The sequence below is a fragment of the Alternaria arborescens genome, assembly GCF_004154835.1.
Source record: "Alternaria arborescens strain FERA 675 chromosome Unknown contig_6, whole genome shotgun sequence".
In the NCBI taxonomy this organism is placed as follows: domain Eukaryota; kingdom Fungi; phylum Ascomycota; class Dothideomycetes; order Pleosporales; family Pleosporaceae; genus Alternaria; species Alternaria arborescens.
The window spans coordinates 461,171-474,140 of NW_021167861.1; the positions used below are offsets into that span (position 1 = coordinate 461,171).

General features: G+C 51.7%; 5 protein-coding genes across 5 annotated transcripts; 4 read left to right on the forward strand and 1 right to left on the reverse strand.

The window, feature by feature from the left end:
* Positions 1 to 243: 243 nt before the first annotated feature.
* AA0111_g3368 (hypothetical protein) lies at positions 244 to 3,168 on the forward strand (the record flags this gene model as incomplete). The annotated part of the gene is made up of 1 exon (XM_028649244.1): positions 244 to 3,168. The coding sequence occupies one exon, from the start codon at positions 244 to 246 to the stop codon at positions 3,166 to 3,168; it is 2,925 nt and encodes a 974-aa protein (XP_028508712.1).
* Positions 3,169 to 3,857: 689 nt separating this feature from the next.
* Positions 3,858 to 4,855, reverse strand: AA0111_g3369 (hypothetical protein; the record flags this gene model as incomplete). Its single annotated transcript, XM_028649245.1, has 3 exons — positions 3,858 to 3,959; positions 4,009 to 4,355; positions 4,408 to 4,855. The coding sequence occupies 3 exons, from the start codon at positions 4,853 to 4,855 to the stop codon at positions 3,858 to 3,860; spliced, it is 897 nt and encodes a 298-aa protein (XP_028509080.1).
* A 473-nt stretch (positions 4,856 to 5,328) lies between these two features.
* On the forward strand, positions 5,329 to 6,336 carry AA0111_g3370 (putative proteasome subunit alpha type-2; the record flags this gene model as incomplete). The annotated part of the gene is made up of 4 exons (XM_028649247.1): positions 5,329 to 5,372; positions 5,425 to 5,444; positions 5,511 to 5,561; positions 5,612 to 6,336. 4 exons carry the CDS (start codon positions 5,329 to 5,331, stop codon positions 6,334 to 6,336), a joined length of 840 nt encoding a protein of 279 aa, XP_028508807.1.
* A 370-nt stretch (positions 6,337 to 6,706) lies between these two features.
* On the forward strand, positions 6,707 to 7,374 carry AA0111_g3371 (hypothetical protein; the record flags this gene model as incomplete). The annotated part of the gene is made up of 4 exons (XM_028649248.1): positions 6,707 to 6,852; positions 6,902 to 6,950; positions 7,015 to 7,196; positions 7,254 to 7,374. The coding sequence occupies 4 exons, from the start codon at positions 6,707 to 6,709 to the stop codon at positions 7,372 to 7,374; spliced, it is 498 nt and encodes a 165-aa protein (XP_028508806.1).
* Positions 7,375 to 7,470: 96 nt separating this feature from the next.
* On the forward strand, positions 7,471 to 11,429 carry AA0111_g3372 (Dicer-like protein 2; the record flags this gene model as incomplete). The annotated part of the gene is made up of 3 exons (XM_028649249.1): positions 7,471 to 7,583; positions 7,631 to 8,725; positions 8,816 to 11,429. The coding sequence occupies 3 exons, from the start codon at positions 7,471 to 7,473 to the stop codon at positions 11,427 to 11,429; spliced, it is 3,822 nt and encodes a 1,273-aa protein (XP_028508987.1).
* Between the last annotated feature and the right edge of the window lie 1,541 nt (positions 11,430 to 12,970).

The window sequence follows — 12,970 nt, forward strand, 5'->3', positions numbered from 1 at the left end:
TGCAAGAGTGCACGGCGCAAGATGCTCGGCGAAGACTGCGTCAGTCAATAAACATTCGGGCTGCCGGCAGCGCAACCACCACGGCAACAGGAGGGAGACAGAGGATACTAATTCATGACCATCGCAGTCCCAGCCGCACAGCCACCCGCGACTTGCTGTGTCTGAGACTCGCCGCCTCTCCTTTGTACCTTCCTTGTCGTAACAGTCACCAGTCGCTCTTTCATCCCGACCGCAAACATCGCCATGGACGTCTTTTCCTCACCTCTGCGGATGATTCCGCCCCTGACACCCCGTCGCGTTGCATCGCCAGCCATGTCACCAGCAACCAGAAGAGGCAGGGCGCACGGCAGCTCAGAAGAGAGCCGCCTCCGTGATCTGTCGCCCGAAACCACCCTCCGCGCCTTTACGCAGAAGCCCATGCCCTACGACACCACACGCGACGAATACAAGATCTTCTCCTGCATCGAGACCCTCACCGCTGCCGAGAGGGACCTGGGATCGCGCGTCGCAAAGGCAGCGCAGCGGCTGAAGATATGGTGCGCCGAGATTGAGCAATGGGGCTGGTCGGGCAGCTTCGAGCAGCCGAGTGCCCAGTTCCGCGAACAGAGGAGGAAAAGCATCGAGATGCACATCAGGGAGCACGTGGCCGAATCCGACGGCGCCGATGCCATGCCGCCATTGGAATACTGGGGGTCGATGCTGTCAGTCGAGGTGGAGCAACACGAGGCGCGGCTAGACGACATCGCCGACGAGATGCTGAAGCTAGATGTCGAAGAGCTGAAGGAACATGTGCTGGACATGCACCCAGCAGGCAGGTCGAGACCGTCCTCTGCTGGTTACGAGGCCAACCGCCAACATTACAAGCTCATGGACGACTTCTCCTTTCTCATCACCCAAACCCTCCTATCCGCCCTACCGCATCACGCCCAGCTCAAAGCCCGCCTGAGCACATGGACTGCCCGCGTCTCCATCCTCCGCGAAGCACCCCGCTACACCGGCGAGCTCGACACAGCGCAAGAAGCTATGCGGTTAGGCTGGGAGGCCATTGAGCCACCAGCAGATACGTCCGATGCCGCCTTCGAGCAGTGGAAGAGCGCCGTAGACACCATCTCTCGAGTGCTTCATCAAAAAGTCAGCGATTTGGGTAGGCAACTGGACAAGATGCTCGATACGCTCGAAGGTCAGGAGGACTGCCTGCCAGACAACTGGATAGACGTCTTTGAGACTACAGAGGCTGACTACGGACGCTGGAAACACGAATCGAGAAGGAGGGTCATCGACCTCGAAGTCCGAAGGCGGGCCGAGGGGTTTAATGTCATTGGCAAGGGCGGTACACACGAGACATTACAACCCCCTGACCTTGCATCTGAGCCTGGGCTACACCCGGACAACAACCCTGTGCAGTCTGCTTCTGCCCCCAGACCAGCCGCTGTTAATGCTCGAATCGATTCTGTAGCGTCTGCTAACGAAGCATCGCCAGAGGAAGCTGCTTCGCAGAATAGCCATCGAGTAGCTCCGCATGACTACTTTGGTAGTATACCTCATCGGGTGATGTTCTCTGGGGACTATGCCCTCGACGCATCCAACAGCAGCAATTCAACACTCCACACCTCCATCGGCTCCAACAACACACGTCAGGTATCTGGAGAGACTGAGGCTACAGAAGTCGAGTTGCAACAAGGCATCGCGCCATCTGTTGACGAAGACTCGGAGTTTGAGGAAGGCGATACCGTGGTACAATACGATCTCGACGAGAGTCCTGAAGACGTCGCCGCGCAGTCAGAGTCTGAATCACTTTCATCGGCCCCGACTGGAGTAGATCAACCATCCCAGGCATCTTCACAAAGCCGACCCAAACCTCTGGCCCTTTTTGGTAACCCAACTATCACCAAAAACGATGGCCGGGACAGTCCCGTTATGGAGCCGCCTCAAACACCACGCTCGTGGAGAGGTAGTTTGAGTTCGCTGTCAACAGACATCTCACCAGACTCAAGCCCACCTAGCACCGTGGAGGAGTCTCCTTCAGTTCGAAACGCAACCAACCGCTCTATGAGAGCACCGCGTCCCGAGCTCAATGCAGCCATGGCAAAGCGTCGACCTGTACAGACTACTACTACCACCACCGCAGACGATACAGTGAGCGCACCATGGCCGCCAACACATTTCGCTCAGAAGTCCGCCAGCAGCGCGGAAGAGCTCGAGCGCAAGATCTCTGATATCCTGACAACCATTCCCGGCCGCATTAGACTCAGATCAGGTCCGGGTCCCGATGCACCCGAAGTCAAGCCAGCCCGTGGCCTTCTAGCCAAGGGAAGTCGTGGATACCTGCGCGCAGCTCGCTCAGTCAGTGGCCTCAAGTCTCCCGAGCTCACTCTGTCGCCTGCGAAGAGCGAGTTCGATCTAAACAACACTGCATCCGGACGGAGGTCTGCAGCGGCGGCAAGAGGCGATAACGACATCAAGTTGTATCATCTCACGCAACCTGGCAAAGAACAGCCCATCAAGCTGTTCATCCGCCGCGTTGGCGAGAATGGTGAGCGTGTCATGGTCCGCGTTGGTGGTGGTTGGTCTGATTTGGGTGAGTATCTGCGCCAATACGCTGAGCACCACGGTCGCAGGACTGCAAGCGAAGGCAAATTTGAGGTCCTAGGTCTCGAGGTGAAGAACCCCGATGGTTCTCCCACCCGACCAGACAGCAGGGCGAGCAGAATGGAGAGACGAATCAGCGTCGGCTTTCCCTTGGCTAGTCCAAACACGACACCCGTCAAGTCATCTGGTCTGAGCTACTTCACAAGCGACGAAGCGCCTCCACCGATGCCTAGCTTCATCACTGGAACACCAGGCGCTACTGAAGACCCGACTATGCCTTCTTCGACCTCGTCCCGCAACTCTTGGCAAGGCAAAGAAGTCGGGCTCGCTGGCCCGAAAGCGAAGAAATTGGACCTTAGTGGCGAGAAGCTGGAGTGGATCGAAGGCATGATGAAGCAAGCTCGCACCGTGAGCAGTAACGTCATCACTTCAAGCCATCCGCCTTTCGAGCGGACGGATAGCATAAGTGACATTCGCCCAAGTAGTGCTGTGGCTGGGAAAAAGACCGAGTTTGGTGATCTCGGCAAGGTTGGTGCTACCAAGAGGGTCTTCATGAAGGGTGGCAAGCCTGATCACTAGTTGAGGAAGAGAAGGAGAAGTGGCTTTTAATATTCTACATTGATACCCTGGGCCTATATATTGTATTGTACGGTTTTCGTTTGTTCTTGGGATCGGTTGGGACTGGTTGGACATATACGGTATTGCGAGGCAAGCATCATCACTTTAGATGGACAAGCTTTGCAGCACCTTTTTGCAGGTTATACACCTGCGGCGTTATTTGGGTTTTATGGTAGTGCCACTAGCAGTGACCATGGTGGCGTTTAATCTCGTTTGTGATTCACGATAATAATTCTTTACAAGCTGTCATGCAATTGTTTAGTCCTCTACGTTCGCAAGTGAAGAATGAAGATGTACCAGAGGCCTGATGTCGTTCATGCCACAAAGGGTGCTCCAGGCCCCTGTTTGCTTCTTCTTTTGACGGAAGAAACTAGAGGGCCCCACGAGGGTAGAGCGGGCGAGATAGAACAGAATGAGTGCCAAAGGTGGGTAGCGCCACGTTCCACAAAGCCGGCGAGCACAAAACGCGCAATGCCGATATGGAGGTCGCGGGCTGGTTTGATCTTCGCACGTAGACTAATCGACACAGTATTGAGGAATAACTTGTGGCAATTTAAGAAAGTGCGGACGTTGGAGAGTGTTTGACCAAGTGTTGAGTGAAGAGATACTGGAAGCAACTGCTCGATGAACCGTGTCCATTTCAGCCGAAGCTATTCATCATCGTCGTCATTGTCGCCTTGAACATCCATGACACGTTCGCCGGCTTTTTCAAGCGTACGGCGACTCCATACACGGACTCCTTTGTAGATTGCCTAAATACTATCAGTAAATGATTATGACGGAAGCGGTTTCTTCACATACCGCTAGAAATGTGCCCACGCCTATCAGGATAATGATCCAGCTAACCTGCTCATATCGGTCTCGACCAGTCGTTCGACCTCGGCCTCCTCCAATTCTGAAATAGGAGAGCGGACTAGCGATGAGAACTTTCAAGAAACCAAGCACACCCATGCTGGCAAAGCCTTTCGCAAAGTGCTCATACCAAGTGGCTGACTCTTCGTCTTCATAGTAGTACGAGTAGTCGGATCCTGAGAAAGGGGACAAGAAGCTCCATGGATCCAGATACAGGTTTATGATAGGATCGGCAACGAAACCAAGGACGAAGATGATGGAAATTAATATGATGGCAGTCAAACCAACCTGAGCACCTGCAACGTGTTAGTTGTCGTAAAAAGAGGAGATATAATGACAAAAACGTACCAATGCTACCTATGAAGCGCCCAACTCCAAGACGCGCAAGTCGGTATTTGAAGCCACAAGTAGGGCATTGCCAGTAGTTCCTACGTCCATAGCTAGGGTCTGCATGCCTCCAAGCCTGTAGACAAGCCTCATGAACATACTTGGATGAACCTTTGCACATACATGGACGGATCAGGCGACCGCTTTCATCTTCGTAAACCACATTGGAAGACTGTAAGAAGCCGGGGAGGTTTTGTGAGGGAACATTGAATGTTGGCTGAACCGTCTCGAGACATATCCTGCATTGTCGCGGCGGCCAGTGAGAACGTCTAGAGCTGCGCGATTGCGACGAAGCGTTGTCGCTGGTACTGGAGGTGCCTGAAGGTGATGGCTGGGTGGGCTCCGTCTTCGGCGCGTCATCAGGCCAGTACCAACCCGGCATAGCCTGGAATCCAGAAGACGAAGACATGGCGGATCGAAATGCTGTAAAGGTACAAGGCAGAAGTTAATGCAGCTCTTACCAGTAAAGAAGTATGTGGGTAAGCATAAGATGACAAGGCGATCAATCAGGAAGTCGCGGGGAAGACATTCGCCAACTTAAGTGTCTCGGTAGTGCGGATCATGTTCCGCCACAGCCGCCTTTGCTGTATGACACTAGGGACACGGTGGCAGGATGCAGGTGTCGTAGACGTGGTGGTGATTCAGAGGAGCAGTTCTGGAAGGTCGAAGAAATCAAAGTTGCAGCTTCCTGGAAGCAGACCGGAGGCACGGTTAGGCCGAGCGCCGGTCTTGGCGCCGTCGGCGACGAAGCTCTGGGTAGCCTGGAGCTCTAGCAGATCGCCTCCAGTAACCCGCGTCGTCTATCAACCCCACTGAACCTCTCCCTGCCGCCGACTACACCCTTCCTCACATACCACCTCTCGATCTTGTCAAGCAGTCACCATGGCGGACAGATACTCCTTCTCCCTCACCACTTTCTCTCCCAGGTAAACACTGCGGTCTCGATCACACATGATATGTTTGCTAACATTCATACAGCGGAAAGCTGGTACAGATCGGTACGCGCCCTGGAAATCTTACGAGTCCCGCCGTACTGGAGCAGACAACATCTAACACATGAATAGAGTATGCCTTGAACGCCGTCAACCAGGGTGTTACCTCACTAGGAATCAAGGGTACGTCACTCTGCTCATTGGTTTCCAATAGTGCTGACTGGAATTTGCAGCAACTAACGGCATTGTCCTCGCAACCGAGAAGAAGTCGTCATCGCCGCTCATCGACTCGCAATCGTCATCAAAAATTAGCCTCATAACACCCAACATCGGTATGGTCTACTCGGGCATGGGCCCTGACTACCGCGTTCTCGTCGACAAGGCCCGCAAGGTCTCACATACTGGCTACAAGCGCGTCTACAACGAATACCCACCCACGAGGATATTAGTCCAGGACGTGGCGCGAGTGATGCAGGAGGCTACACAGTCTGGTGGTGTTCGACCGTATGGTGTTAGTCTGCTGATTGCAGGATGGGACGACGGTATCGAGCCTGAGGCTGAAGGCAAGAGCGAAGAGCAGACGAGCGAGGAGAAGAAGAAGGTCAGCGGCAAGACTGGTGGCATCCTCAAGGGCGGACCCAGTCTGTACCAGGTCGATCCCAGCGGCAGTTATTTCCCATGGAAGGCGACAGCGATCGGAAAGAGCGCGACAAGCGCCAAGACCTTCTTGGAGAAGCGATACACTGACGGTCTCGAGCTTGAGGACGCTATTCACATTGCTCTGCTCACACTCAAGGAGACCATAGAAGGAGAGATGAATGGAGAGACCGTCGAGATTGGTATCGTCGGACCGCCAGAGGAGAGGCTCCTTGGCGTTGAGGGTGTCGAAGGCGCTGTGGGACCACGGTTCAGGAAGCTGAGCCCGTCCGAGGTTGAGGACTACCTTACGAACTTGTAGAGGGTTATGATGCAGCACCGTCCTGCACTGGGTCGAAATAAATGAACTCGGCGCCAAAGGCATGAAGCGACTTATGTAGCATTTACGAAAATGATGTCTTGAGATGCCCAATGCTTGAACTCATATTGCAGTCATTGGGTGTTGCGCGTTTCGGTCAAATCTAATGGGGTTATTCATGCAGTAAGGACAACAGCCAGGACTTTGTGCGTGGTTCTGGTCATCTGCATATCCGCCGCCAGCCAACACAGCTGCCCGGGTAGGCTAGCACGCTGCCACCCTTGGACCTCAAGTCCCAACACCAAAGGTTACCACTTCTACACATTCTTTGCTTGCGTCGCGTTTTTTTCCTAGAATACGAATGGATTCGCCAATGCAAGATGACAACTATGGCGGAGTCATTCCGACTGCTTCCAGTAAGACATTTCAGCTGCGAGGCTATCAGGCTGAGATGGTTGCAGAGAGCATGAAAGACAACGTCATTGTCGTCATGGACACAGGCTCGGGAAAGACGCATATGTAGGTTTGCATGTTCTGCCATGACGGGACCATACTGACAAGTTCGCAGAGCCATCGAACGAACACGAGCGGAGTTGGAAACGTGCGAACCCGGCCAGGTACGGATACCTATACCTGCCGCTAGATCCCCACGCTAGACTTGATCTCACACGCCTCCTTCAGGTTATCTGGTTTCTTGCGCCAACAGTTGCACTCTGCGAGCAGCAATATGATGCTTTTCAATCTAATATACCTGGGGTCGGACACCAGCTACTTTGCGGGAGAGATGATGTTGAGCTGTGGACGACCCAGGCAGAGTGGGACCGAGTACTTCTCAATGTTCGCGTGGTCATCTCAACACACGCGTAAGCCCCCAGGTTGAGCGCAACAGACTCCACGCGCACCCACTCATACGTGCTCAGGGTACTCCTTGACGCCCTCACGCATGGTTTTGTCAAGTTGAGCAAGCTGGCTTTGCTAATTTTCGACGAGGGTCAGTTCGTCGCGTTAACACAACAACATCTTAGTACTAAAGTCCTGTAGCACACCATTGCACATTGAAACACCCAGCTCACCTGTAGGGTTCTTCATTTTATACCAAAAACTTAATGAGCAGAAGGAACTAATAGTACCAGTATAATGTCCGATTTCTACTCGCCTCAATTGAAGAATGGAGACAGCTCACTACCTAAAGTTCTTGGCTTGAGCGCAAGCCCTGTCATGAAAGCAGCCGCTAGCGCAGAAGGGCTTCAGTAAGTCCGACTTGGTAGAACAGGTTTTCCCCCCCTAATATCTGTAGGCAAATTGAACAGAACCTGCATGCGGCCATAAAGACACCAAAGCTACACAGGTCCGAGCTGATGCGGTATGCGCATAGACCTCAGCTACTGCAAATCACTTACTCCCCGGACGCTTCGGGTCAAGAGCATTCTCACCTGCTCCTTGCGTTGCAGCATGTATACCGCACGTATGATCTTGCAAAAGATCCGTACGTGATCGCATTGTTGGACCAACAAAAGCGTGGTTTCGATGTTTCTCGCCAATTGACCAAATTGTGGAATAGTCAGAAGACTTATTGCTACGATCAATTGAAACAGTTGGTATCAAAAGCTGAGGCGATGGCCAAAGAACTTGGGGTCTCTGCTATGGAGTACTACTTACATCAATGCATAGCCAAGTTCGACAACATGACCCGCGGCTCAGACCAGCAGCTGCTGGACCTGACTGCCATCGAGAAGCAATATCTCTTGGGAATATTCCGGGCACTTCCCCTCCAAAGTCCTTCACCCATACCTGCTACCATGATTGAGAATTCGTCTCACAAAGTCAATAAGCTTGTCGATACTTTAGTAGCTGAAGCCAATGGTACCCCAGATTTTACCGGCCTTGTGTTTATTGAGCAGCGGGTCTGGGTAGCATCGCTCGCAGAGATACTAGCATGCCACCCACATACCAAAGATCTGCTACGGGTAGGGACATTTGTCGGCTCGTCGAAGTCGTCCAAACAAAAGGCAAACATATCTGCTTTGGCAGAACCTAAGAATCAGCAAACCACACTCGATGACTTTCGCGCTGGTATCATCAACCTTGTTCTAGCCACAACGGTACTGGAAGAAGGTATCGATGTATCCAGTTGTCATCTCGTTGTGTGTTTCGAAAGACCCAAGAATCTGAAAAGCTTCGTTCAACGAAGAGGAAGAGCAAGGAAACAAGAATCGCGTTATCTGATTTTCGTGCCCGATACTGGAGAGGCACGGTCCTCGACGTCCTGGCAGTCGCTTGAGGCTGAAATGAGGAAAGCATATGAGGATGATAAGCGTCGAGTGCAGGCAGCGCAGGAAGCGGAACATATAGACGAGGTCGGAGAGCGGTACTTCAGGGTTCCAAATACTGGGTGAGTGGAGATTCTTCTGGGTCGTGTTTGCTCTAGCATCCAGCCATTAGAACTAACTCACCCTGATTATCTATTTACTAACAAAACCAGCGCTCTGCTAACTCTGGATAACGCCTCTCAACACCTCCATCATTTCTGCGCTCGTCTTGGGGGTAGCGCTTACGCCGATACGCGACCAGAAGTCGAGTTTACAAACGACCGCGGCCAGATCACCGCTGAGATTACATTGCCGCTCTCAGTTGATCCCAAAGTGAGGAAAACCAAAAGCTTGGAGACGTGGAGGACAGAGCGCATGGCTCAAAAAGATGCTGCCTTTGAAGCATATAAGGCTTTGTATTCGCACGGATTGGTGAACGAAAATCTTCTCCCTGTACAAGATGAAGAAGACAACGCAGCACAGTACCAGATCCGGGACGATCGCCCATCCGTTGTGCCCGTTGCCCCAACTCTCGATCCTTGGTTAAGTGTCGCACAGTCTCATCAACATGAACCCGATATATGGTACCGTACCCTGCTCGAGGTAAAGGCGCCAGATGAGGAGCCGATACGTATCATACTGCTGACTCCTGTCGCCATGTACGAAGTCCCTGATATTTTACTACATTGGAACAAATCCGAGCGGTACACAGTTACGAGCTCTTGTCTATATGGTACACCACTGGCCGACATAGATACTGGTCTGCTGCGCTCTATCACGTGGAAGATCCTGCACTCAGTCTTTGGAGTTCACATCAAGGAAGGAGTTGACGACTTCCTCTGTCTACTTGCTCCGTGCGATTCATCAGGTTACATGATGACCGAAAGTGAACTCCATGAATGGCATGCGACGACAAACGGCCAACAATCAGCACCAAGACTTCTGATTCAAGGAAATATCAACATAGCAAGCTGGGGTTTGACTATGCAGCAAGGCGACGCTCGGAAATTCATGCCTGTGGCTATCACACCATCAGATTCTCCAGATTTTTCGGGAGGATACGAAACTTTACTACGAGCTGTGCGGTTGCCTAAGCGTCGAGACTTCTTACATGTTGTCTACCAAAGTGCGGACACGAACGACGCGTACACCAAGGTCGAAAGTCTTTTAGCTTCTACATGTATCGTCGAGAATCTTCCTGCCAGATTTGCTATCTTTGCTTTACTGTTTCCATCAATCCTACACAGGCTTGAGGTATACATGATCGCGGATACGCTTAGAACGACGCTACTAAAGTCAGCCGAATTCGAAGCATCGGACCTCCCAATCATCATCACGGCACTCACCTCATCCGCAGTCGATGGATGCAACAACTACCAAAGGATGGAGTTTCTCGGAGACTGCATCTTGAAGTTTATGGCTTCTCTTCATGTGATGGCTGCAAATCTGCTCATGCCAGAGGGTATGCTAACGGGGAAGAAAGGAAAACTTGTCAGTAACGGATATCTAGCACGGGCCACACTAGCTGCAGGTCTCGACAAGTTCATCTTCTACAAGCGTTTCACAGGTGCTAAGTGGAAACCACGATACATTGGTCAGACACTCGCTAGAACCGCGCTGCCAGTCAAGGAGGAGAAGTCGTCAAAACTGATCGCCGACGTTATAGAATCACTCATCGGAGCTTCATACCTTGTTGGTGGGTTTTCAAAAGCTTTTGTGTGCATGAAAGCTCTCCTACCGCTTGAGAAATGGACGCCTGTTCCAAAGGCAAATGAGATACTCTATGAAGCAGCTTCTTCTCAAGACAAAGTAGCGAACTTGGTGTTGCTTGAGCAGCTGTTGGGTCATACGTTCAACAAGAAAGAACTTCTACTTGAATCACTCACGCATCCCACGTTCCGGGGCCCTAACGTCCATTGCTCTTACGAGCGTTTCGAGTTTCTGGGCGACGCAGTGCTCGACTACATCATTTCAAAGCGGCTCTATGCTCACAATCCAAGCCTTCCACATTGGAAGATGCATGGTGTCCGAACGGCAATGGTCAATGCTGCATTTCTGTCTTACTGTATGTTCGAGACTACAGTAGCAGAGGAGTTGACAAACAAGGCGACCCTCGAGCCAGAGATACATCAGAGAGCTTTATGGCAGTTCCTTCGATCATCGAGTGCGGAACTTATCGCTGCGAGGACTATAGCTTTACAAAAACATGCCGAGACACGGGATTTCATCGCTGCCGCTCTAGCGCATGACAACCGTTTCCCGTGGCATGCCCTTTCACTAACTGATCCACCCAAGTTCCTTTCCGATATAGTCGAGAGTGCTATCGGCGCCCTCTATATCGATTCTCATGGCTCTATATCTGTCTGCGAAGATTTCGTCCGTCGTCTTGGTATCTTGCCATGTCTCGAACGTATTTTGCGCGACGGTGTAGACTGCTTGCATCCGAAAGAGCGGATCAATACCCTTGCTGCTAATAAGGGTATCAAGTACGTCCGTATTCTGAGCGACAAAGAAGGTAACAAGAACGAGACACAAGGTTCTGAGCGAGGGTATAGAGTTCAGGTTCGCATTGGTGGGAAAGATGTCGGAGGGAGCGTCGAGGGAGTCAAGAGATTGCAGGCTGAGACTATCGCTGCCTGGAAGGTTATCACGCTACTCGAAAGTGAAGGTGTGGGCGACGCGCTTACCGAACTTGAAGAAGACGAAAGTGATGACGAGTTCTTCGACGCTGAAGACGGCGGCGGAGTCATGCTGGATGTTGGTGACAGAGTTGGGGCGTACAATTAGGAGGACCACATCGTTCAATACAAAATGTCATTGAGCGATAGCGTTATCTAGACCAGCCAATGTCAAGGAGTGTGGAACGACCAAGAATGTTTTGGCTAATTAATGCGAGCAGAATGCTGTCGCATAGCGTATGATCACAGGAGGATAGTGTGACCACGTTCCCATATTCGCCACTACTATCGTTGGGGTTGTGATTCGCCTCACATTCAAGGTATACACCTATCATGCTTGACGCCAATGGACGCCTAGATCTTCAGGTAACAGGGTGTTGTCTTCGGTCCCCATATAGTGAGACAATCTTCCAAAAACGTTTTTTGGTCATCTGGAGATCACTCGCTGGGCTTGTGGAGGCGTTGCTCAAGCTGCGTTTGCTTCGTACTAGTACTTTTAAATCAACGATAGTAATTCCTTCATTTGAATTGATACTTACTGGTGTGAGAAAATGCTGAGAGAGAGGCCTTTGCGAGCTTAATCCTTGGAGGAGCGGTTGCCAAAACACAGTAGATGGTGCGAGTTCGGCGACAGGGAAGGTGAGTGCTAGAGGAGGGATGCTAAGATCACGGCCTAGATCAGATGGCTTACACCTGTAATACACAACAGTGTTCCTGCCCCTGCCCTTTCAGCTCTTCTTCGGGAAACCGTCTTGCTTGTACTCCCAAATGTAGCGATGATTCTTCAGTTTCAAGTCGCTCCTATCCTGGTGCTTAATGCTGTATTGTTCTAAGTCAAGCATAGCTCCTCTTCTACGACCAAGTTCAAGTAATTCATCGATAGTTGTGTGGTTGGCTAAAGGTGCGGCTGGTGAATGTGGTCATTGCAGCGAGCAAGTGATGCGGCACAGTCGTGGAGGCGATTGCTTGAAGCGCGTTTATGCGTTAGATGCACGGCTAGGAAACAAAACGAGACAGAAAACACAGTATGGAGTTTCTGAAGTGGCTCTGCACCCTGTGATAGAGCTGATTGATGTGTTTGCTGGTTTGTTCCATGATCCCGCCAGTGGTCGAATCGGTATCGCAGCTTCGAGCGCAGGAGTTACCTGATTTGAGTGGCATTTCTACTGGCTCGTGGATGCTCATCCAGAATACCTACCAGGATGAGTCTGCTTCACGGAGCTCAGAGTCATGATATGATTCCTTCTCTAGCATGTGTACTCCAAGTTCGGCGTCAGCGGCTTGGGAACTTGCCCACTGGCAGGGCTCTCCTCACGCCACTTGTGTGCTTCACTTCCTGCAAATCTTACGCAGTCTTCAATAGTAGCAGTTAGATATTCTCGCTTTTGGTCCAGGCGTGATTAACATGGTGTTCACCCGATCGTTTCATGGGCTTGGGCTGTTGGCTACTTGACTGGGAAGCAGATTTACAATGGCGACTGGAGTGGTCCAGGATACGACTAGAGAGGCCATGATCAGTAATGCCGAGGAAACCCTACAATGCCTCAACACGCTCTCGATGCACGTACTGCTTGACGATGGTACAGCCGGCCTCATGTTCGATAATGCGGCACCAGTCCTCAGCTCTTTCCGGTGAGCCAGCTTGTATGT